We start from the raw sequence: 26,368 nt of genomic DNA, 5'->3' as shown, positions 1-26,368 counted from the left end.
GTTTTTGAAAACTCGAATTAAGGGGAACTAAAAAGGGGTGAAATTTTAAAATGAGAATTTCTATAGTACATCTCAAAAACTTAACATGTTACAGAAGTGAAAAATGGTATTTTTTAATCTCTATTTAAAGAAATGTGTATTTTCAGTTTTTGGAAATACCACTTGGGTGGAGGAGGGTGGGTAAAAGTGACTGAAAATGGCTTAATAAGGCTACTGAAATCTCAAAAATGAAGATGTTACAAACGTGAAATTTGATATTTGGAATCTGCTTTAAAAGTAAAGAAACACGTATTGTCAGAAAATCCAACAAAAGGGGGGTGGGGGGTGAAGGAATTGAAAAATTAATTGACTTAATCATATGAGAATACATTTAATAAAAAAGTTGTTACAGGCATGAAAATTGGTATTTGGATCTCTTTTAAAAATAAAGAAATACGCGTTTTGGGGGTAAAACCATCTTGGGGGGGGGGGCAGGAGTGGAAAGGAATTGAATTCCTTTCATTAGGACAAATAAATTGAACACTGAAGAAGTTACAATCGTAATAATTGGTATTTAGAAGATCCTTTACTATGAAAGAAGCAAGTATTTTTTGCCGGAAAATTCACTTGGGGGGGGGGGAAGGAGTGAGAAAGGAAGTGAAAAATGTGAATAATTTTTATGGGGATCATGATATCTTAAAACTGAAGGTAATAGACGTGAACATTGATGTTTGGAATCTCCTTTAAACATAAAGAAACATGCCTTCTTTTAAATTTTGGGGGGGGGGGGGGAATAAACTTAACAGTGGTGGGGTGTAAAAGGAGGTGAGACCAATTGATTTTACTGCGGCGGCGCGCCGGCCTCTCACCGCTGGGTTCCGTGGTTCAAATCCCGGTCACTCCATGTGACATTTGTGCTGGACAAAACGGAGGCAGGGCAGGTTTTTCTCCGGATACTCCGGTTTTCTCTGTCATCATTCATTCCAGCAACACTGTCCAATATTTCATTTAATTTGTCATTCATCAATCATTGCCCGAGAGGAGTGCTTCAGAAGCCGGCACAATTCGTATTGTCGCCGCTGGATGGGGCTTTATTAATTCCATTCCTGACCCTGTCGAATGACTGGAAACGGGCTGTAGATTTTCGATGTACTTATTCTGATCATAAACTGATCATTTTTAATCTTTCCTGGGTTAGTTTTTAGCAGCCACCTTTTCCTTCGGAGAACGTTCTTAGATTACAGTAGACTCTCTTGGCATATAAATAAAAATTTAAACACATTTGAAATAAACGATAGGAATGAGATTGACCGTCAAATTGTTCACCTGTATAATAAGGTCAATAATGCACGGAAGTATGTCGTTCGTATCGCCAGAAATCCCGCACACTTGCCTACGTGTGACAATGGTGCTGGTCACATTGTCAACAATGACAATGGCAGCAGATGTAATTTACCACCAAGTAGCGGTCTTGCATCTTGATGTGAGGTCCAGAACATATTATTATAATAATAATAATAATAATAATAATAATAATAATAATAATAATAATAATAATAATAATAATAATAATAATAATAATAATATTCCGGACTATTGTCAAATTGTGCGGACCACGCTGGAAACGGATCCTGGCCTGGTAATGACTACGAATACAGTCTGGCTGCGGGTTCAGTACCGCCAAGGCACCCAAGACGACACCACGCTGGATTTCCTTCAGGATTTGATCCATACTAAAAATGCTTATAGGAAAAGATGGCAAAGATTCAGGGACCCAACTGACTGCGTGGAATACCTGGACCTAGCCGGGAACTACGAAATCGATTGCCGGAAAGAAAGATTGAAAAAGGTGAGGAACTTTGCCGTAATCTCTCAGAAAACGAGTTAGATTGCGAATTTTGGCGGATTCTCTCAGAAAACGAGTCAGATTGCGAATTTCGGTGGTTTATATATGAAACGTTAAGCATTCAATTATAAATTTCAGTATAATACCGTAGCGAAGCACGAGTATCTTGCTAGTATAAAGATAAAGTTGAAATTCAAGAGGACAAATTGGGGTATATATTCATTTATAAGAAGGGGAGTTAGGGATTGGAATAACTTACCAAGGGAGATGTTCAATAAATTTCCAGTTTCTTTGCAGTCATTTAAGAAAAGGCTAGGAAAACAACAGATAGGGAATTTGCCACCTGGGCGACTGCCCTAAATGCAGATCAGTAGTGATTGATTGATTGATTGATTGATTGATTGATTGATTGATTGATTGATTGATTGATTGATTGATTGATTGATTGATTTTTTCAATCGAGGTCGCCTATATGACATCAACTCGAAAGACCTGCACCAGGCTCTCTGGAGGCCACACACCATGACATGACAGTAATTATCTTGTGAATAAATTTGTGAGTGAGTTGCTATGGAAACTGAGTATACTTCTGATGACTAATGGGTGATATCCAACAAGGAGATTAGCAGGCAACACAAGACAGGGTGCTGAGGAAATATTGTACTGTGATCACTTTAATTTCCACTTTGATTCTCGTATTGTAGTGTAGTAAGTCAATTTTTCTATTGTTTTTAATCTACATTTCTTAGTCGGTACAATCATTTAACAAAATCTCTTATTATTCTCATACCTTACATTCCTTGAAACCAATCTCTCCAAAATATCGTAAGCACTGCAAGAGGACCACTTTCTTAAACAATGCACTTGAAAACGACCATAAAACAATCGTAAGTGACATTCATAACTTTAAAGTAAATTCCTTTTCACTACAATTGAATAAATTCATAACCTAACACGACAATAAGTTGGAAACATTCCTGGAGTAGAATAAAATAAAAAACTGCCTAAACTGTAAGTATTTGACTTGCTAATCGTTTTTATCATCTCCTGTAATATTCATAATTTGTCGCTTACGATACTTTGCCTTTCCAGGGATGATATAGTTGGACAGTGGAATAAGAGGTTTAAAAATGAAGTGGAATGAACTTTTATATTTTTAAATAGGTATAGTGGCACGTCATTAGCTTCATTGCAACCACTAATACATGCCGCTTTCAAAATGGCTCTCATCTAATCAGTCACAGTTCTTCTGCATCCATTTTTTCTCAGCCACTGACAAACTCGTTTCTCCTTCCCAGCAGAATTAGGAGAGTGAGCATCAACTATGATTGAGGAGCATCTTGACGGATCTTCAGTCTTGATGCAGGAATAGTAGAATTTAATAAAAGCTGGATAAACACAGAAAAAGGGAAGAGACATAAGACAAAGATAAAAACAGGTGGTAAACAGCTAGGAACACAGGATGAACACAAAATAAGTAAAGGTGTAAATCTATGGTAAAACAGTTGAAACTCTTACTTCTCTCAGGATTTTTTAAAAACTTTTGCTCCTCAGATGTATATGTTAATTGTTTCCATTAGGAGAGTAAACACACAAAAGAATCATGTTCAAGATGTCTGAAGAACTGTTTTCTATATGTTTGAAGCACTTCAAAAGCATTATCAATTGATACAGCCTGCTATTTAACTGTGAAAATGTTTATAATAAAAAGTATGAGCAGTGAAATTAAAAATTCATATGTTTATTGATTATAAAAGTGCTTCAAGCTCACCATATTCCAAAAAAATGGAGTTCTTTTGATTTTCTTGCATGTCAGCAGCTGGAACTGATAAGATTTCTGAGGATACACTAAAGGCAATTGGTTGGGTTCTAGTACCATATCTGAAGTACTCTCTGCATGAAGGAACTATACCAAATAAATGGGGGGTTGCTATAGCAGCCCCAGTAAACAAACACAAAGTGGACGATTACATTTTCCTTTTTTTTACATTGCACTCACACAGATGGTTCTTATGGCAACAGTAGGAAAGGAAAGGGCTAGGAGTGGGAAGGAAGTGACCATGACGTTAATTAAGGTTCAGCCTTGGCATTTGCATGGTGTGAAAATAGGAAACCATGGAAAACCATCTTCATGGCTGCTGACAGTGGAGTTCAATCACATTATTTCCGAAATGCAAGCTGATAGTTTCATGACTCAGACTCAACAGCCACTTGCTCAATGGATAATTACAGGCCAGTCAGCTTCACATGTGATGCATGTAAGCTCTGTGAAAGCATTCTTTATGATTTTATTGGAAACATTTGCAAAATTACCAACTGGTTTGACAGACAGCAGTTCAGATTTATTAAAGGTAGGTTATTCCAATGAGTCCCAGCTTGTAGGATTTCAGGATTTTGGATTCAGGAGGTCAAATGCACTGTATTGCTATTGACCTCTAAAGGCTTTTGATAGCGTAGATCATGGGAGACTTCTGACAAAAATGAGGACTATTGGACTAGACAAAAGAGTGACTGAATCGGTGGCTATATTTCTAGAAAAAGTCTAGGTGATCATTATCTGATCCAGTAATAATTATGAGAGGGGTTCTGCAAAGCAGTATTGTTGGACCTTTTTGATTTCTTACACAATGTCCGGCAAAACATACAGCACTGAAATGTTATTTAATTCTGTTGGTACAATGTTCAAAATGTGTACCATCTATGTCTCACACATCATTAATAATGTTTCTGAAGATATTTAAACATGTTGATAAACAAAGGTTGCTCAAAGGCACAAAAAATTTAAGTTATCTTCTCGTGTAATTCAGGAATATTTATCAGTGAGTCATCTGCCTTGAAACCTGATTCTTTCAACGTGTCCCATAATTAGGCATCTGGGGCCATGATAGGTTATGGGAATGGAGTTCCACGAGAAACTATTGGGCAATCTCTACAGTGTCATTGCAGAAGAGTAAACTCTCCCCTGCATTGTAAACTGTAGCTCCATCTTGCTGCTTCCATTGTCACTGGAGCTGTAAGTTTCTAATGTGACAAAAACGGAGCAAATTCTGCATGAAAGCAGTAATAATGAGGTCTCTGTGAACTACCTGTTCCACTGTTTTTGGATTCTGTGCAGCATCCTTGATGATATAAGGGTACAATATTCCACGACTGCTCATGGCGCAACAAATCATAACCTGTGCACAGTGTAATGGTTTCTGTATACCAATATCAGGCCATTCAATCCCTAAAAAGATGAGTTGTGTTGTTTGTCAGTTGATGTGGCCATCAATGTGAACATAACTTTCATCTGAAAACCAAATGTTGCAGAAGAAATCTGAATCTTCAAATATCATGGACAAAAGAATGAAATGGCGTATGGCTTTTAGTGCCGGGAGTGTTCGAGGACAAGTTTGGCTTGCCGGATGCAGGTCTTTTGATTTGATGCCTGTAGGCGACCTGCACATCATGATGATGAAGACGACACATACACCCAGCCCCTGTGCCAGCAAAATGAACCAATTAAGGTTAAAATTCCCGACCCTGCTGGGAAACGAACCCGGGACCCCTGTGACCAAAGGGGAGCACACTAACCATTTAGCCATGGAGCCGGACATCATGGACAATACTTGGCTACAGTACTGTAATCGGGCTCACTCATCCCTTTCTCTTAGATGTTGAGTAACTTGAAAGCAGTACACAAACGCACCCAGCTCTCTAAACACCCACCAAACAGAACTATCACTCAAACTGAGTTCCAACAATGTTCATTGTAGACTACGCTTTTACGGACTGTAACATTGGAAAAGCCATCCAATCACTCTCATCTGTGGTGACCATTCTTGGTGCCCTTTTGTTCCCTTTCGTTAATATAAGACTGATCCTATATGATGGAACTTGTCAATGACAGCTGTTCTGTTATTTGGTGCCTCCTTTTTAAATTGCTCCTCAAAAAAGTGTTATTTAACATGAAGCAAACTTAGCCTACTCCAACACCCCACTCCTCATGATGGGAAATATTGTTCCACGATAAATACCTTCTTCTCTGTTGTTAGAACCATAATTGCAGAAATCAACACAACATTGATTTCACAATTGTTGAACTAATCCTCCTCATCATCATCCTCCACCTCCTTTTTCCTTATTCAGCTCCTGCCAGGTCAGATCATTTATGGCACTTCTCCAACTTCCTTTCTCCTTTCATCATCCTCTTCCATCATTTTGTCCCATTCCAGGTTTCTTCTTCTTCTCATACTCCTCTTTACAGAATCCATCCACCTTGTTCTAGGTCCCCTTTCACTCTCTTCCTCTTGATCTCCATCATGAGTTTTGGTATTCCTTTCTTTACAAGTCCAAACCAACTTAGTTTACTCCTATTAATTCTCTCATTTAGGTTTCCCATTCCGATCTCCTTTCTCACATCTTCTCAATCTGCCTTTCCTGTCTTTCCTATCATACTTAGATAATTCATTTCACTTGCCTGAATTCAACTCTCTTCCCCACTTGTCATTGTCCAGGTCTCATCCACATAAGTCAATATGGGTGCATAATGCATTTTGTACATTATATCTTTACACTTCCTTTGTACTCCTTATTCCAGACAAGGTTTCTTACACTCGGGTACAATACTTTGCACCAGGTGAGTCGACCATGTGGTTAGGAGCGCACAGCTGTGAGCTTGCATCTGGGAGATAGTGGGTTCGAACCTCACTGTCGGCAGCCCTGAAGATGGTTTTCCATGGTTTCCCATTTTCACACCACATACCTTAATCAAGGTCACGGCCGCTTCCTTCCCACTCCTAGGCCTTTCCTATCCCATCGTCACCACAAGACCTATCTGTGTTGGTGCGACTTAAAGCAAATTCTAAAAAAAGAATGCTTTGCCCTCTTGCACCCTCCTGCCAATCTCCATCTCCAGCCTTGTATTCTGCATTAATTCACTCACTAGGTATTTGAAACTGTCAACAATTTCAAGCCTTTGACCACCAATTTTCACAATGCCTTTCCCTCGTCTTTCTCCTCTTGATATCACCATGGTCTTGCTTTTCTCTGCACTCATTTTCAAACCATACTCTTCAATTTTCTCATTCAGTGCATCAATTTGTTCTTGTACTTCTTTGCTGTTCATACCCAGATCACAATATCATCTGGAAATAGTAATAAGTTAATCTCCCTATTCCATATGTTTCCTTTGTCTCCTTTACAATTTCATCCATAATCATTAGAAACAAAAGAGGTGACAGCACACTCCTGTCATAGCCCAGTTTCATTCTAAACCAACCAGTCGTTCCAACTGGAGTCTATACGCTGCTGATGCAGTTGCTGTATATTGCTTGCACCATTTCTACAGTTTATGTATCCAGTCTCTTTTTGCCCTTGGTTTTCCACACCATCTCTCTGGGAACACTATTGTATGCCTTTGTTATATCTATGAATATCATGACCAGATACTTTCCATATTCCCAAATCTTTTACATTAATTGCCTCATGCTGAAGATTGGGTCCACTGTAGATCTTCTCCTTCTAAAGCCATACTGTTACTCATGCAACTGTCCTTCTATCTTTCTTCTCATTCTCTCTAATATCCTTCCCACTATTTTTGCCACTTGTGATCAGAGTGTGATTCCTCTGTAGTTATCACACACTTGTCCCCCTTCTTAAAGACTGGTATTATTATTCCCTTTTCCCTATCCAGACTATTATATACAACAAATAAATACTTCATTGCTAGGGAAACATGGACAGGTGAAGAGCAATAATTTCAGTGTCATTCATTTTACCGCATATCATATATATAAATGATGTGAATAAATAAATGGAACTAGAGATAAGAGTCTCTGTGGACGATGTTATACTGTACAGGGTAGTAAATAAGTTGTGAGCAACTGCAAAAAGACCTAGACAGTGTTATGTGATGGACAGCACGCAATGGTATGGGGTTAAAAAATGTGAAAAGTCAGGTTGTAAGTTTCATCAAGAAGAAAATTCCTGTGTTGATGGGGTGAAAGTCCATCTAAGTATAGTACGCGAACCTTTTCTTGAGCCCTGTTTCCCATTCAGCACTATGGAGCTCAGAGCTCAAGAAAAGGTTCACGTACTATACCTAGGTGTTAGCAAAAGGTAAGTACTTCATTGAGACATTCACATAAACGGCGTTGTAAATAAAGGCAGCGCCGTATTAAGGGGGGGTGCTAAAGGAGTTGCAGCTCCAGGCCCCGCGTGCCAAGGGGCCCCGGCCCTTGGCCGAACCTAAAATTGTATAAAAAGGCCTGCTGCTCCATCTCCATGCATGTATATGAATATTTACACTCACAAAATATTGAACATGCACTCCTCCTTCCTTCTTATCAGCTATCTGCGTAAGTATTTCATCACTGCTAGAATCAACTACCATCTGGAGACACGAATCCTCGCTACCTAAGCACTGTAATTATTGTAAAGGTTATTGTTGACGAAAATTTAAATCTGGCAGTTTGCGAGTACGAGCAGAGGGGAAAGGGGGGAAGAGGTCTAGGAAGTTGAGCGGGAGGGGACAGGGGAAGCACGGTGGAATGCGCATGCTATACTATATCTTTGCGTAAGGAAGAGAACTTCCAGTTCACCTCTGATTATTGAACCATTCTTAAGTTACAACTGTAATGTTCTTGTAAAATGGATAGAAAACATCCTAGTGGTGCCAAAAAATGTAAATTAAAAGAACAACATTTGAAAGAAATTGAAAAGTTGCCAAAAATATCAACATTTTTTGACAGGAAGTCTACAAGTGCATCGACGACTGAAGAGACTGTTACTGGTGAATTGGAATCTTCCACAGGTAAGCGAATAGGGTCATATCTGAGTCTGCTGTTTTAAGAGAGATTAGGTCTTTACAGAACTGAAAAGCATGAGCATTAGGAAGATGGTTTTAGGAACAATGAAAGGGAATCCTAGTGTGTATTTTAAACTTCAGTCACATTGTATGGAATACTCGAAGTCGTAAACAATAAATTGCCAACCTCGTTGGTGTAGTTGTAGCAATAATGACTGCTCCCCGGAGACCCAGGTACCTTCCCTGGTGCTGCATGTGGGGGGGCCGTGGTATGGGGTCTCATTAACTTGTTCAGGGCACTCCGAATTAAACCCAGACCCTACACGGTGTGGTCACACGTTTACTTACTTAGTAATAAATGCACGAACTAAAAAAACCCAATGGTCTACAGCTACGGAGGACCTTGCCTTACCAAGTGACCGCTGCCCAACCTCTAGGACCTGCAGATTCCGAGGTGTTGTGTGGTCATCACAACGCATCATCTCGGTCGTATTCTTCGTTTTCTAGCCCGGGGCTGCCATCTCACCGTCAGATGACTCCTTGATTGTAATCACGCAGGCTGAGTGGACCACTTACTAGCCCTCAGGTACAGCTCAAAATCGCTGACCTGGCCGGGTATGGAACCCGAGGCCTCCGGGTGAGAGGCAAAGACGGTACTCCTACACCACGGGGCTGGCTAAATACACGAACACTCAAGTAAAACTTTACTTGTGTTCTTATGTTGCAGGTTCAGATTTAGTACTCAAGAATGAGGCTATGTGTGTCATAGAGCCTGACTGCAGCTCTGCCACTGCTAATGACAGTCCTGCTTCAAATCTTCCTTCTGCTAATCCTTGTTATTGGCCTGAGTGCATGATGGACAAGTTTAGAGAGCAATGTATTCAGCTTGGGCCTCAATACTTCCAAAACCATTTAGTTACGGGAAAGTATCTTGAATCCAAACAAGTGCAAAAATCACAAAATCGTTATTTGTTAGACAGTTTGTTTATGCGCAAACTCAGAAATGGAGACTCTGTTGAAAGGATTTGGCTTGTATATTCACCATCTACTGGAAAAGTGTTTTGTTACGATTGCAAATCACTTTCAAATGACAAGATGAACTCTGCATTTTCTTCACATGGTTTTTGTAACTGGAAAAAAGCAGACGAAGCTGTCAGTAGTCATGAAAACAGTATAGAACATAGGAATGCAATTAATTCTTGGCTGCATAGAAAGAAAATTTCCTCACGAGTTGATAGTTAGTTAAACAGATAACTTTAGAGTCCCAGTACTGGGGCGAGATATTGAAATGAATTGTGGCAGTCATAAAATTTTTGTGTGTGCGAGGACTAGCATTTTGTGGAAAAAATTAGATTTTTGGAGTGCATAATAATGGGAATTACTTAGGAATCCTTGAACTAATTTCCCAGTTTAACCCTTTTCTGAAGGAGCACATTTCAAAACACCGTAATGAAGGAAAAGGGAAGCCTTCATATTTATCAAAAACAATTGCCGAAGAACTGTTTCATTTAATGGGGGAAAAGGTGTTAAATACAATGCTAAGTGAAATAAAAGAATCAAATTACTATTCACTGATAGCACACTCTTCCCTGGATTGTGCTCATGTAGACCAATTGTCAATTGTATGTAAATATCTGCATGTTGGGGAAGTCAAACAAAGGTTCCTTTGTTTTAAGGCTATAGAAAGCCACACAGGAAACTCATTGTTTAATGAAGTAAAATAATTTTTGGATAGCAAAAGCATACCTTTGAGTCAATGTAGAGGTCTTTCTTGTGATAATGCGGTGAATATATCTGGCCAGTACAATGGGTTTCAGGCACAACTAAAGAAGGAAAATAAATTTTCACCGTTCGTGCCTTGTGCAGGACACTCATTAAATTTAGTCGAAGTAAGTGCTGTTGAATCCTGTCATGAAGCTTTGAAGTTTTTCGCTTACCGGCAACGACTGTATGTTTATTTCACAAGCTCTCCTTGTAAATGGGCTATGTTGTTGAGAAATTTGAACCGCACTTAAATTACAAACTTCTTCACCTGAAGAGTTTGAGTCAAACCAGATGGTGTTGCCATTATGAAGCAGTGAAAGCCTTGCGTATCAATTATGACAATATTTTGTGTGTATTAGATATTATTTGTGAGAATGCTGAAGAAAAACATGAGTCCCGGAGAGAAGCAAAATCACTGAAAAATAAGTTCATGAAATATGAATCGGCTTTTATGTGTGTCTTTTGGCATGAAATTTTGGAAAGATTTGATAAAGTTAGTGTGAGTTTACAGAAACCTACACTAGACTTGTTAACAGGTTGTAAACTTCTGGAGTCTCTGGTTACATTCACAATCAATGAAAGAGGTAATTTTGATAACTATGAAGAGGAAGCTAAAAGGTTATGTGAAAAATATCTCACAGGTTTTGAGCACACATCTGAAAGACAATCAAAGAAGAGATATGCAGATGGTAATGCCCTTAACGAAACTATTTTGAAAGGAAGAAAAGAATTTGAAGTAGAAACATTTTTGGTGATAATTGATAGTTTATGTAGTGGACTTAATAATCGCCTTCAGTCTTACAAAACATTTCAGTCATTGTTCCAGTTTCTAGTAGACTGTAAGGCTTCGTATATTGTGGATGAAACTTCTCTTAATAACTGTTTACAATTTTACCGAGATGATCTTGATGAATCTTTGAAACTAGAAATTAAACATTTTTATGATTTTGTTAAAAGTGTAGATGTAGTTACTTGCCAGGAGATAGCTAAATACATATACCAAAATGATTTGATTAGTGTATTTCCAAATGTATTTGTGGCATTGAAATTGTATTTGGTAATTCCAACAACCAATTGCGAAGCAGAGCGTTCTTTCTCTAAAATGTACTAATAAAAAATAAATTACGGTCAACCATACTTCAACCAAGACTGGATGGTTTGACTATCATGTCTTTAGAACATGACATAACAAATGAGTTGTCATTCCATGATGTTTTACAGTCATTTGCAAATCTGAAGGCAAGGAAAAGGACAGTCTTAATGTAAAAGTTATCCAACTACCAATTAGGTCAATTCAGTACAGCATCGATTATCCGAAAGAATTCAGGAATGGGAATGATCAGATAAGAGAGTTTTCGAGTAGACATTGTAGTATTATGACTTGTACTACTTTTTTACAAGTCATAATACTACAATGTCCTTCATTATCTCATAATACCACTTGTGCTAGCTTTTTACATGTTGATTTATAAATTTAGATTTTAAATTCATGTAATGCCAATAAGATAATGGGAATGAGATTGTATTAAGTTCTATTTTGTTTGTCAATTTGATAGTGATGATGAGACAAATGTAAAATTTAAGTGGAAGTAGTTCTATAACGACTTCAGTATGCTAGTCTTACGTGATGTTACGAAGAAGGGGCCCCACATTTTAAATAGCCCAGGGCCCCCAAACACCTTAATCTGGCACTGAATAAAGGTCACAGATATCTTCACAAGATCATGAGGATATATAGGGATTGTAATAAGGATGAAAAGGATAGGACATGCTAGTCATTGGTAAGAACCCAATTAGAGTATGGTTCCAGGATTACTTGATTCAAGAAGTGGGAAAGATCTACAGGAGAGCAGTATGATTGGCTCTTGGTGATTTCCAACAAAAGAGTAGTGGTATGAAAATGTTGTGAATTATGGAGTGGGAAGACTTGCAAGTAACGCGATGAACTGCATAATTAGGCAATATGTTCTGAGTTGTCAGCAGAGAAATGGCATTGATGACAGTACCGGTAGATAAATAAGCTTGAGTTGAATTTTTAAATGTAGGAAAAATCATAATGTGAATATAAGATTAGAATACAAGAGGCTTAATTGAGGAAGATATTCCTTTATAGGAAAAGGAATTAAGACTGGAATCATTTACTAAGGGAAATGTTTCATAAATTTCCAACCTTTTTAAATAATTTAATCAAAGACTAGGCAAACAATTGATTGGCGAACTGCCACCTGGGTGATAATGCAGATCAGGTCGGTCGGTCGGTCGGTTCGTTATCCTTGCACAAACTATTAAAGCACTCATCTTGAAAGTAAGAAACTTGGGCTCAAGCAGACAAAGAGGTCTAGACTAGTATTGCAAGGATACAATTAGTTAAATTTCATTTAATATTTTTATTAAGCTTACTAGTATTTTTATATTAGTATTTCTTTCGTTGTGTATTGAAATGAGTATTTTTTCAAATCTGTATTATCTAGGCAGTTCCTTTTTCTTTCTTTCTTCTTTGCTTGTATATATTCATATTCTTGTCTTAAAAATTAGTGTTATTTGTATTTCTTAGTATTTTAAGTTAATCGGTGTCATCATTAACAAATAATAATATGTGTGTGGTTAAGTGTAAGAAAGGGCCAAGAGCCCTAACTTTGCCACAGAAAATAAAGGCTTGTATCTATCTATCTATCTATCTATCTATCTCTCTATTTTCACCTCCACTGTACAAAACCCATTTCATGTAAATAGTTCTTAGTAATATGTACCAATGATTTAATTTCTGTTACTTACACAAAGCCCAACAAGTAGCGAAACATCTGAAGAAACCATACTGATTGTGCTAGACTTGATACAAGAGAACACAGCCCATCTAGAAGATAACCAAAGACCAATAACTTTTGACGACCAAGATTATCAGACAGGAAACCCCACAATAAGGGACTCGACATGGATCCTGAAATCATCATCATCCATCATTATCCATTTTGTATTTCATACTATATCTTTAAAATATTCTGGGGAAAAATCTTTTAATATGCACTGATTTATGAATTCAATCTAGAAGACACTTTATTTAAACTATATCACTGGCACTGGAACAAATGGAGTATTTATAATAATATCTTAAAGGTATTCTTAGCATATTTGGTGCTCTTTCTTACAACCAAAAGGAATAAATATTCTCTTTGCACATGCCGTTACTGAAATACTTTAATTTGACCATATACATACAGAAACAATACCAGACATTCAGTGCTAAAACAGACAACTGCTCCTAGCACTCCAAGCAGTCTAACCTGAAGCAACAATTTGGCAATCAGAAGAATGATCGCTACTCACATGATTGTTAGCATATGTTTTAATTTTTTTATGTCTGGCTGTAAACATGGAGGAGTGTTTTTGGTATATTTTTGCAAGGAATATCAATAGTAGAGTGGAACTGTGTCTTTTTCACGTTCACACAAGATAAAGAAAAGTAAGTAATTATGTCCAATTAAAGTAAACATTACTTCTTATTAGAAGTAATTTCAGCTTCAGTTTTACATTAGTTCATAAGCTTTAATTATCTATTGTTGCTATAATATTGTATCACATCTTGAAGTTGTGCAGAGTGGGTTTGTTTAAGCCAAAAGGCAGATTTTAGCACTTTATTCAAGAAATATTGTCCTGAGAAACTGAAGAACACAAATTGTGCAGAATATCTCCAGCTATTAGATTTTAGGAATCTTCATTTAACAAGCCCAGTGTATAAGCATTTTTTATTATTCAATTTCAGTCCCAGTGTATAAGCATTTTTATTATTCAATTTCAGTCTACTTACTATCACACATAATGTTCAACTTACCAATATGGCATAAATTCAAGGTAATAAATTGAAGAACAAAGTGGCTCTTTCTCTGGCATGAAAGATGGTATACAGTGCAAATGACATAGTCTAAAGAAAAGAATGAGATAAGGCAGTGAAAAGGTCCTATTCCTATGGCAAAATCGAAAGCTTTTCTCCATGTGAAACAGAATTTTGTAATGCTCCATAGTGAGGAAATAATCAAGCATGGTGTTGCTCATGAAGAAGTAGTGTTAACTTTGATTCTATGTACAAATTGGTTTACTGTAAGAGAAGGCCTAATGGCCTTAACTACGCCAATAAAGACATTTATCTATCTATCTAAGTTTCAAGTGTCTTTCAGGCTAATTTTTGTCCCTCTTTAGTTTCAAATGATTAAACATTCTGGGTGGATTCTGCTTATAGCCCAGAAAATATCTTTTAGTAAACAACAGTTAACCAAATCACAACTGTCCAGGCCAATTAAAAAAAAGAAACGAGAGAGCTGCCTCACTTTTAAGGAATTATTCCTGTAACATTAGTACACATTCATTAGCTAATCACTGAAGTTTAATAGTACCAGAAAACATAAGGAAATCAAACGTCTTTCAACAAGATTAATTATTTGCATAACTGTGCCATATAGTGTCAAGGTCTCTGGGTGCTCTGATCAGATTTAATAAGCAACAACTTAAAGATGATTAATCTGTCAGTTACAAAGATAAACAAATCTAAATACCCTGAGAAAATTAAGTAACTAGCAAAAAATGACAAAAATAATGTTAAAATCAAAGGTATGTGAATTAAATGCATTATTTCTATAGTGATGAAAACTTTTAATAAATGAGTTAGGAATGACTGATACCTTCAAATAATATACAGTATAAAATATATGTATGTGGCAGGTGTTTCTCTTTTACAATTTGCTTAACGTCGCACCAACACAGATAGGTCTTATGTTGACGATGGGATAGGAAAAGCCTAGGAGTGGGAAGGAAGCGGCCATGGCCTTAATTAAGGTACAGCTTCAGCATTTGCCTGGTGTAGGCCAAAAAATGGGAAAACACGGAAAACCATCTTTAGGGCTGCTGACGGTGGGGTTTGAACACACTATCTCCCGGATGTAAGCTCACAGCTGCGCACCTCTAACCACATGGCCAACTCGCCCGGTGTGTGGCAGGTGTAGCAAATAATGTGTGTACATGGTGTTTGAATGATAAGTCCTCTTATATATGATAACTTATATACAATAACTTACATGAATACACAGTTTTTATTCCAGATTATTTTCATATTATTCCTGAATGCCATCTGAAATAAGTGCCAATGGCCATATAGGTCAACAGAAGAAAAGGAGGAAGAATCAAACTGTAATAAAGTTATAAAAATATAAGCTCTTCAGTGTCTCTATAGAAACATACTATTATTGCTTATTTACAATTAAATTAAATCTATCTAGCTCAGCCTTCTAGAAGGTTACACCCTCTTTGACACAAATTATTAACTAGCACCAAGTTTGTTTCAGTGAACTTTATCTGATGATTATGAACTGCTGAGTTTGTAAGAACACAAAACATTATCACTTCTGTTGATCATTATTTCTCATTAGTGCTGAAACATATATGCCCCATATTTCCTACGACTACTGGTTTCCTCATGGATTACCTTTCTATTATTTCTAATTTGGCAGTACTATTTTCAACATAGGAATGAAACTATAATAAACAGGCAAGCAGTGCCAGCAAAGATATTCAACTTTGCCTGTATGGTAATGCAACAGCAGTGTTAGTATTGGTATTAATATTATTTACCACAATTCTGTCCAGAAATATGAAAGGTCTAGAGAAAAGGGTGAACCCACATGTACATATAAAATGTTCCCTAGACCTATCTTAAGAAGAGATATTATTTATGTAGTTTATAATATATTTAAGTAGTACTGTGCAAGATATATATAATTTCCTACTGCCTGTTCATTCTATCGATAGTTAGCTAATCATTAATTCATTCGATCATTCCTGTACACGCATACTTCCTTTCACTCTATCAATCATTCACTCATTCACCCACACACTCACAGACAAATGAGGCAGTTCCATTAAATTACATTTTTCATTACATACATTTGAATTTTTGGAAGAGGCAAATTCTTGAAATCACTAGACAGTGAGTTCCATAGCTTTGAGAACACCAATAAAAACCCTTCTGAAAGGCAGAGTTATGGGCAAAAGGCAGGCAAAGGGTAACTCCATCACCTCTCTGAGCTGAGCTATAACCAAGCCATAGACATTGGAAGGGATCAATTTCTACAGAGGTAGAGGAGGGATTTCCGGAGAAAGATAGGGTCAGTTTGTTTGGCTATTGTCTCAATGGAAGGTAACCTTATTGGATGAGAGGGGGAGTGATAGTTAATTAGCCTTTAGGCATGGCGTTGTACTCTCTGCAGCTTACCCACTGTTGTGGGATGCCAAGCAGGTAGACCATACGTCAGTATGGGCCGAACCATGCAAAGGTAAGCTGACCTTATTGCTCGTGGACTGAACCCTCTTAAATTCCTATATATAGGAACCCCAGGACTTTTGTTGCCTTGAACCTTGCCTCTTCACACTGTATATTCCACTTTAAATTGTCACATATAGTTATGCTAAGTAATTTGAAACTGGTGCACTGCGGAATGATATGTTTCCCTAGTTTATAACTATTTGTGATGGGATTTCTGGACCTACTTATTCTCATATATGTACACTTATTTACATTTATATTCAGGCTATTTACACAACACCACATCGATGGATTCTCCATATCAGATTGTAGAGCAGGGGCATCTTTCTTATTTCTTATACACCTGTACAGCACAGTATTGTCGGCATATTGAGCCATTGAAGATGAGACACAACCTGAGAGTCATAAGTTATGAGTTTCATTATGGTCCGTATTGACAACTGATCACTATCAAAGGGTAGGGAAGGGTCCACCTATTCAATACCATAAGCTTGTATATTGTCTTATTAAGCTGGGACTAGTTTAGACCCCATATATATATTAGGTCATCTTCATCCACGCTACAATTGGAAGACATATACATCATCCGTAAAAGCATTACAATCCACTCACGTATTGATTTTGCGTTTCCTCTTTATTACTCTTAGACCTGTTTCAGGGAGTGTTTTCCTTCATTCTTGGATTATTTTTTCTAATACACAATTAAACAATATGAGATTCCGTCTCCCTGCCTCACTCCTGTTTTAATCTCAAATGGGTCAGAGAGTTTTCCTGTGAACTTGACTTTAGATAGGGTGTTTGTTAGGGTGCACTTGATGATGTTTAATGTCTTAGGAACAAGCCCAAGTTCTTGATGGATACTGAATAGAACTGCTCTATCAACAAAGTCATAAGCTTTTTAAAAGTCAATAAATGTGATTACAAAATTTTTGTACTGTTTCTTAGCCTGCATAATGATGGATTTAAGGGGTTGTGTATTTGTTCAATACATGATCTGCCCTTCCAGAAACCTGCTTGGTATTTTTTAGTTTCTTTATCTAGCTGAGATTCTAATTTCTTGAGTAGTATCTTAGAAAGAAATTTGTATGTTACCGAGAGAAGGGAAATACCTCTATCATTGTTAGTATTGTCTCTATGCCCTTTTTAATTTTAATTATTTTCATTATTCATTTGTTGCAGGCTTGCACCTGGAGTGAGTCCAAGCGAATACAGTATAACTCCAATACCAAACACTTCTTTCATTTAGCATGTGTATGTTGGTTTTCTTTCTTTGCTATCTCCTTTTATGTCGCATCGACACAGATAGGTCTTATGGTGATGATAGGACAGGAAAGGCCTAGGAGTGGAAAGGAATCGGCCATGGCCTTAATTAAGGTACAGCCCCAGCATCTGCCTGGTGTGAAAATGGGAAACCACGGAAAACCATCTTCAGGGCTGCCGACAGTGGGGTACGAACCCATAATGCTACTCTTACTCGATTCTTTACTTTCCATTTTGTTCTACCATTTATTGTAGCTATAATAGTTATAATTCACCTCTTGTTTCTCCATCAAACAGGATCAAATAACCCTTTAGGTCTTAACAGAAATTCAGATAAAATCCCCTTCCACCCTTATTTCTCCTTCAAGGATGTTTTTGGTTTTATCATTATAGTAGCTATCCTATTATTATTAACTCTTCTCAAACCTTACTTATTAGGAGACCCGGATAATTTTACTCCTGCTAATCCCTTAGTTACACCTGTTCACATTCAATCTGAATGATATTTCCTCTTTGCATACGCAATTCTACAATCCATTCCTAATAAATTAGGAGGGGTAATTGCATTAGTAATATCTATTGCAATTCTTCTCATCCTTCCTTTCACCGCAAATAATAAATTCCATGGAATCCAATTTTATCCAATCAATCAAATCCTATTTTGATCTATAGTTTCCATTGTTGTCCACCTAACATGAATTGGTGCTCGACCAGTAGAAGATCCTTATATTCTAACTGGTCAAATTCTCACTGTCCTATGTTTCCTTTATTATATCTTAAATCCTCTAACCTTTTACATTTGAGATAACCTAGTAAATTAGTTATTAAGCTTATGAAAGCATATGCTTTGAAAACATAAGACAGAAGTTCAATTCTTCTATTAACTTTACTAAATAGAGTACATTAAATTAGTAAAGAAAATATAAAAACCTTTAGTCCTAAAAAAAAAAAAAAAAAAAAAAAAAAATTGAGTGATAAAGATAAATAAGCCTTTCATGCCAAATATATTAACTTATCATATCAAAATCAAGGAAGAGTGCCTCGGACCCAAATAAATATAAAAGCTAAAAATGTCAACTTAAAAAGAAATAAATTGATAAAACATCCCCTCCCAAGAAAATTATACAAAATAATATTCTTGTAAACAAAATACTAGTATATTCAGCTAAAAAAAATTAAAGCAAATCTACCTCTTCTATATTCAACATTACATCCTGAAACCAACTCCGATTCCCCTTCTGCAAAATCAAAAGGGGTTCGATTAGTTTCAGCTAAACATGACGAAAATCACGCAAATATAAGAGGAAAGGTTAAAAACATGAATCACACATACCCTTGAAGACTTATAAATCTTATTAAACAATAATTATCTACTAAAAAAATAAATCTCAACAAAGTGCTAATCTCACTTCATAAGAAATTGTTTGAGCAACAGCTCATAATCCTCCTAAAAATGCATAATTAGAATTAGAAGATCACCCCACAATCATAACAGTATACACCCCTAAGCTTGTACATACTTAAAAAAAATTCCCAAATTAAAAGTAAATAAAATTGTTATAAAAGGATAAATTATTCAAGTTATTAAAGCTAAAAACAATCTAAAAATAGGAGAAAAATAATATATCATATAATTTGACGCTATTGGATACGTGCCCTCCTTAGAAAATAACTTAATTGCATCAGCAAAAGGCTGCGGCAATCCAATAAATCCTACTTTATTAGGTCCTTTACGAATTTGAATATAACCTAAAACCTTTCGCTCCAATAAAGTAATGAAAGCCACCCCAATTAATACACAAATAATTAACATAACAGCCCCTAACATTCTTATTAAAATCTCTATTAACAATACTACTTGTAATAATCTTACGTTTTTGAATTCTAAATTCAATGCACTTCTCTGCCAAAGTAGTATTAATATTTATCACTTATATTCAATTTTTTTTTGAATATCTGGTCCTTTCATACTAAAATATTCATTTATCATAAAGATAGAAACCGACCTGGCTTACGCTGGTCTGAACTCAGATTTAAAAGTCGAACAGACTTATTAATTAAACTTGTACACCTAATCATATTCCTTAATCCAACATCGAGTTCGCAATCTTTTTTGTCAATATGAACTCTCAAAAAAAATTACGCTGTTATCCCTAAGGTAACTTTATCTTGTAATTGTTATTAACAGATCAAATATTCATAAATCAATGTTCAAATTACAAAGAGTTACTTTTATCTTTGTGTCATCCCAACAAAATATGATAATATACATATTAACAATACCACTAAACAAAATACGTATAATCTCATATAAAGATCTATAGGGTCTTCTCGTCTTTCATATTCATTTAAGCCTTTTGACTCAAAAGTTAAATTCTCTTCATTATATAGAGACAGTTAATGTTTCGTCAAACCATCCATTCTAGCCTTCAATTAAAAGACTAATGATTATGCTACCTTTGCACGGTCAAAATATCGCGGCCCTTTAATTTACTATCAGGGGGCAGGCCCGACCTTAAATACATCTCAAAAGGATATGTTTTTGATAAACAGGTAAACATTAAATTTGCCTAGTTCCTTTATATAAATTAACATTTATTAAATATCTTACACTTTTATATACTAATTTTATCATTATTATAATTAAACTTACATTATTCAATTCACTCCAATATTCAACTGAATATTATTATAAAATTATATTATAATAAAATAACTTATAAGATTATTCAACTGATGGCTAATTTAAAGCCTACAATTCTTTACAACTCCTATAATAATTATAATTCCTATTCTAAAGCTTAACCCTTAAAATATTATATTCAATTAACAGTTAATATATTAATATAAAAACTACTATTAAATACTGAATTAAATTCATTTCTTGGAGAACCAGATATCTTAAAAACCAACTAATATTTCATTACAAATTTGTTATTCTTGATAATAATATTACATTAACCAACATAACAAATTAGCTCTTTTTAATTCGGAAAAAATAAATCTCTATTCCAATTTTAATAAACCCTGATACACAAGGTACAACATTAATTTACTTTTTTTTAAATTTATTTTCAACCTTTTTCAATTTTTCTTCACAGTACTACTCCACAATAAATAAATAAATAAATAAATAAATAAATAAATAAATAAATAAATAAATAAATAAATAAATAAATAAATAAATAAATAAATATATAAATAAATAAATAAATAAATGAATGAATAAATAAATTTGTTCTTGTAACTGTAGTTGTGACTCTTCCATGGTTGATTTGGGCATTGTTTCCACTTCCTTCCCGTCCCTTTTTGGTTACTTCTAGTTCATTTGGTTCTTTTAAAATGAGTGTATCTACATCTTAAAACTTTACAGATGTAAAAATTGGTATTTAGAATCTCCTTTAAAAATAAAGGAACACTTTTTTTTGTTTTCTGTAAATCCCAATAGGAGGGGTGTAAAAGGGTGAAACATATCCCAGTCAGCTTAGAAGTAGATGGTGAAGTTAAGGACGATATTCCAGCAAAAGCAACTAACAATACAATCAAGAAAATAAACATAGATAAAGTGAGAGAAATTATGGAGGATCTACCAAAGGTAGTAGAACAGATCAAGGAAGGAGATATTGATGATGCTGCAACATGGATCCAATACTGCATCAATAGTGCAGCAGCCCATATGTACAAGGGAGAAAAGCAAAACCATGGTTTGACGACTCATGCTATATTCAGAGGAAGGAGACCCTGAAAAAACTTCACAACATGAGACAAAAGAAAGACAACAAAACATTGGAAGAATACCGGCAGCAGAGGAAAAGATAAAAAGACATGCTCAAAAAGAAGAAAAGGGAATACATAGAAAAGGCACAAAGAAAGGTCATTACGGAAGCAGAGTCAGACCCGTATAGGGCCCTACGACCAAAAATTCAAAGATTCCAACCCAGCATAACAATGGAAATCTGGGAAGACCATATCAAGAAAGTAAACTGTGCAAAAGAATCAAGACCCAAAATCAGACCCCCAGAAGACCAGGATATGATGGAATCCATTACAGAAATGGAGATTTTAAAGGCTATGCAGAAAATGAGGAATAATAGATCTCCCGGGCCGGATGGAATCAGGACTGAACATCTTAAGCAAACTACAGATGAACTGTTACCAGTATGGATGGCGCTATTAAACAAATGTTTAGAACTCGGGCGAATACCAAGTGAATGGAAGAAATCAACAATTAAGCTACTGTATAAGGGGAAGGGGAGCACTGATGATCCAAACTCGTACCAAGGAATTGCATTGGAGTCAGTTGTCCTGAAGCTATTAACAGGGATACTGACATCCAGGATAAATGGGATAAATGTAATTATAGACCCACTGCTGCCAGAAGAGCAATGTGGCTTCTGTAAGCAAAGGTCAACACTCATGGCAGTAGAAAATCTACTACAACATATAACAATGACGCTGGAGAAACCTAACGGCAAACTTTATGTAGTCTTTGTTGATTGCTCGAAGGCCTTTGATTTAGTCAACAGAACTATACTTATGAACAAGTTAGAAACGCTAACAGGCAGAACAAGAACAACGACCCTCATATCGAATATACTAGCAGCTACATACAAGTCTACGACTGAGTTGGGAATTCAAACTGGATAATGCAAACAAATGGCATACTTGAAGGTGATCCCCTGAGCCCCACTCTATTTAATGTGCTCACATACGATGTTGGTGACAGAATTCGAGAAACAACAAAGGCAAAATCTATATATATATAAAATAACTTGTCCTGACTGACTGACTGACTGACTGACTGACTGACTCATCATCGCCGAGCCAAAACTACTGGACATAAAGAAATTAAATTTTGGGGATACATTCATATTAAGATGTAGGTGCTCGCTAAGAGAGGATTTTTGGATATTCTGTCGCTAAGGGGGTGAAAAGGGAGGTGAAATTTTAAATTGAGTGTATCTATATCTCAGAACTTTAAAAGTTTATAGATGTAAAAATTGGTATATAGAAACTTCTTTAAAAATAAGGAAACACGTATTATTTTGTTTTCAGAAAATCCCAATAGGAGGGGTGAAAAAGGGTGAAAAAGGGGTTGAATGCCTTTAATCAGGATATTGGTACTTATATCTCAGAAACTGAAGATATTACAGACCTGAAAATTGGTACTTTTGATCTTTTTTAAAAATAAAGAAACACGTATTTTTTTTGTTTTTGGAAAATCCTATTAATTGGGGGTGAAATTGGGCAAATATTTAAAATGAGTGTATCTTTATCTCAAATCCTTTAAAGTTTATAGATGTAAAAAATTGGTATTTAGAATCTCCTTTAAAAATAAAGAAATACGTAGTTTTTTTTTGTTTTCGGAAAATACCAATATAAAGAGTGGAAAAGGGTGAAGAAGGGGTTGAATGCCTTTAATGAGGCTACTTATATTTCAGAACCTGAAGATATTACAGACCTGAAAATTGGTATTTGGGATCTACTTTAAAAATAAAGAAACAGGTATTTTTTCGTTTTTAGAAAATCCAAATAATGGGGGGTGAAAAGGGGGGTGAATTTTTAAAATGAGTGTATCTACATCTAAAAACTTTAAAATTTTACAGATGTAAAAATTGGTATTTAGAATCTCCTTTAAAAATAAAGGAACACTTTTTTTTTTTGTTTTCTGTAAATCCCAATAGGAGGGGTGTAAAAGGGTGAATAATGGGTTGAATGCCTTTAATGAGGATACATATATCTCAGAAACTGAAGATATTACAGAACTGAAAATTTGTATATGGGATCTTCTTTAAAAATAAAGTAAGATGTATTTTTTGTTTTTGGAAAATCCAATCAATGGCGGTTAAACAGGAGTGACAAATTGGGGTGAATTTTTTGAAAGACTATATCTACTGAATATCTGAGAAAAGTAAAATATTACAAATGTAAAAAGTGGGTATTTAGAACTTCCTGTAAATGTAAAGGTGATTTTTTTGGAAACTCCACTTAAGGGAAAAAAAAAAAAGGAATGAAATTTTAAAATGAGAATTTCTACAGTATATCTCAAAAAACTTAACATGTTACAGAAGTGAAAATGGTATTTTTTATCTCCATTAAAAATAAAGAAACGTGTATTTTGGTTTTCGGAAATACCACTTGGGCGGGCGGTGAGGGGGGTGGGGGGGTGGGGGAAGTGACTGAAAATGGTGTTGATTTCTTTTAATTAGGCTACTGATATCTCAAACATGAAGATGTTACAGACGTGAAATTTGATATTTGGAATCTGCTTTGAAACTAAAGAAACACGTATTCTCTGAAAATCCAATGAAAGGGTTGAGGGGTGGGGTCGAAAGAATTGAAAATATATCGACTTAATTGTATGAGAATACATACATCTAATAAAAACTAAATTTGTTACAGACATGAAAATTGGTATTTGGATCTCCTTTAAAAACAAAGAAAAACGTGTTTTGGGGTGGAAACCATATTGGGGGGCGGGAGTGAAAAGGAGTAGAATTCCTTTCATGAGGACACATAAATCAAAAACTAAAGAAGTTAGAGTCATGATAATCGGTATTTAGAAGATCCTTTACTATTAAAGAAACAAGTATTTTTTGCCGAAAAATTCACTTGGGAGGGGGGGGGGGAAGGAGTGTGAAAGGAAGTGAAATAAAGTGAGTTGTTTTTATGGGATACTTATATCTCAAAACTGAAGATAATAGATGTGAACATTGGTGTTTGGAATCTCCTTTAAACATAAAGAAACACTCCTTCTTTTAATTTTTTTTTGGGTGGGTAAATAAACTTAACGGCGGTGGGGTGTAAATGGAGGTGAGACCAATTGATTTTACTGTTCATAATGTACGTATAAAGAGCCTCCATTACTCAGGCGGCAGCGCGCCGGCCTCTCACAACAGGGTTCCGTGGTTCAAATCCCGGTCACTCCATGTGATATTTGTGCTGGACAAAACGAAGGCTGGACAGGATTTTCTCCGGATACTCGGTTTTCTCTGTCATCATACATTCCAGCAACACTGTCCAATATTTCATTTAATTTGTCATTCATCGATCATTGCCCCAGAGGAGTGCTTCGGCAGCCGGCACAGTTCCAATTGTCACCACTAGATGGGGCTTTATTCATTCCATTCCTAACCCTGTCAAATGACTGGAAACAGGCTGTAGATTTTTGATGTACTTATTCTGATCATAAACCGATCTTTAATGTTTCCTGAGTTCATTTTCAACAGCTATCTTTTTCTTCGGAGAATTTTCTTAGATTACAGTAGATTCTCCTGGCATATAAATAAAAATTTAAACACATTTGAAATAAACAGCAGGAATGCGATTGACCGTCAAATTGTTCATCTCTGTAATAAAGTCAATAATGCACGGAGATACGTCATTCGTATCGCCAGAAATCCCGCACACTTGCCTACGGGCAACAATGGTGCTGGTCACATTGTCAACAATGACAATGGCAGCAGATGTAATTTGCCACCAAGTAACGGTCTTGCATCTTGCTGTGGGGTCCAGAACATCTAATAATAATAATAATAATAATAATAATAATAATAATAATAATAATGTTCTGGACCGTCGTCAAATGTGCGGAACACGCTGAAAATGGGTCCTGGATGGGTAATGACTAAGAATGCAGTCCGTACGCGGGTTCAGTATCGCCAAGGCACCCAAGACGACACCACGCTGGATCTCCTGAAGGATTTGATCCATATTAAAAATGCTTATAGGAAAAGATGGCAAAGATTTAGGGACCCAACTGACTGGGTGGAATATCTGGACCTAGCCCGGGAAGTACGAAATCGATTGCTAAAAAAAAAAGATTGAAAAATGGGAGGAAACTTGCCATAATCTATTAGAAAACGAGTCAGATCACAAATTTTGGCGGATTCTCTCAGAAAACGAGTCAGATCACGAATTTTGGCGGATTATATATTAAACGTTAAGCATTCAATTATAAATTTCAGTATAATACCGTAGCGAAGCACGGGTATCTTGCTATTTATACATATATGCGGATGATATGGCAATAGCTTCAGAGCAGATAAATGACTTGCAAAAGGCAGTAGATATATTAAGTGACTGGGCCCAGAAAAATGAAGTCACAATCAATGAGGACAAGACGGAAATGATAATTTTTCGAAATGGTGGAAGGCCAGCAGTTTCTGACCAAGTGACCTGCAACGACAAGGAACTGAAAATAGTCAACAAATTCAAATACCTAGTCATTACCCTACAGGTTACAGGAAGAAGCTTTAGGCTAGACATAAGATCAAAAACAGCTGCCGCAATAAAAGCTATAAACGACATTGGACATATAAATCTCATTTCACTGGAAACAGCAATGACACTTTTTCAAACGAAGGTGCTGCCCGTTCTGACATATGGACTCGAGCTAATATGGGAATTCCTTAACTACAGG

At 36.0% G+C, this 26,368-nt stretch overlaps 1 protein-coding gene across 4 annotated transcripts in view; it reads right to left on the bottom strand.

Annotated features, from left to right (window-relative positions):
• Positions 1 to 26,368, bottom strand: part of LOC136858235 (synaptic vesicle glycoprotein 2A) — a 263,056-nt gene that overhangs the window by 177,489 nt on the left and 59,199 nt on the right. For all 4 annotated transcript variants that reach the window (XM_067137635.2, XM_067137634.2, XM_068225463.1 and 1 more), the window contains exon 4: positions 13,152 to 13,314. In XM_067137635.2, the coding sequence (XP_066993736.2) occupies positions 13,152 to 13,314 (163 nt within the window). The remainder of the gene's footprint in view (positions 1 to 13,151; positions 13,315 to 26,368) is intronic.

This window comes from Anabrus simplex, chromosome 1 (assembly GCF_040414725.1).
Source record: "Anabrus simplex isolate iqAnaSimp1 chromosome 1, ASM4041472v1, whole genome shotgun sequence".
Taxonomy (NCBI): Eukaryota; Metazoa; Arthropoda; class Insecta; order Orthoptera; family Tettigoniidae; genus Anabrus; species Anabrus simplex.
The sequence above is the reverse complement of the archived record's forward strand: the minus strand, read 5'-3'. Positions and strand labels throughout refer to the sequence as shown.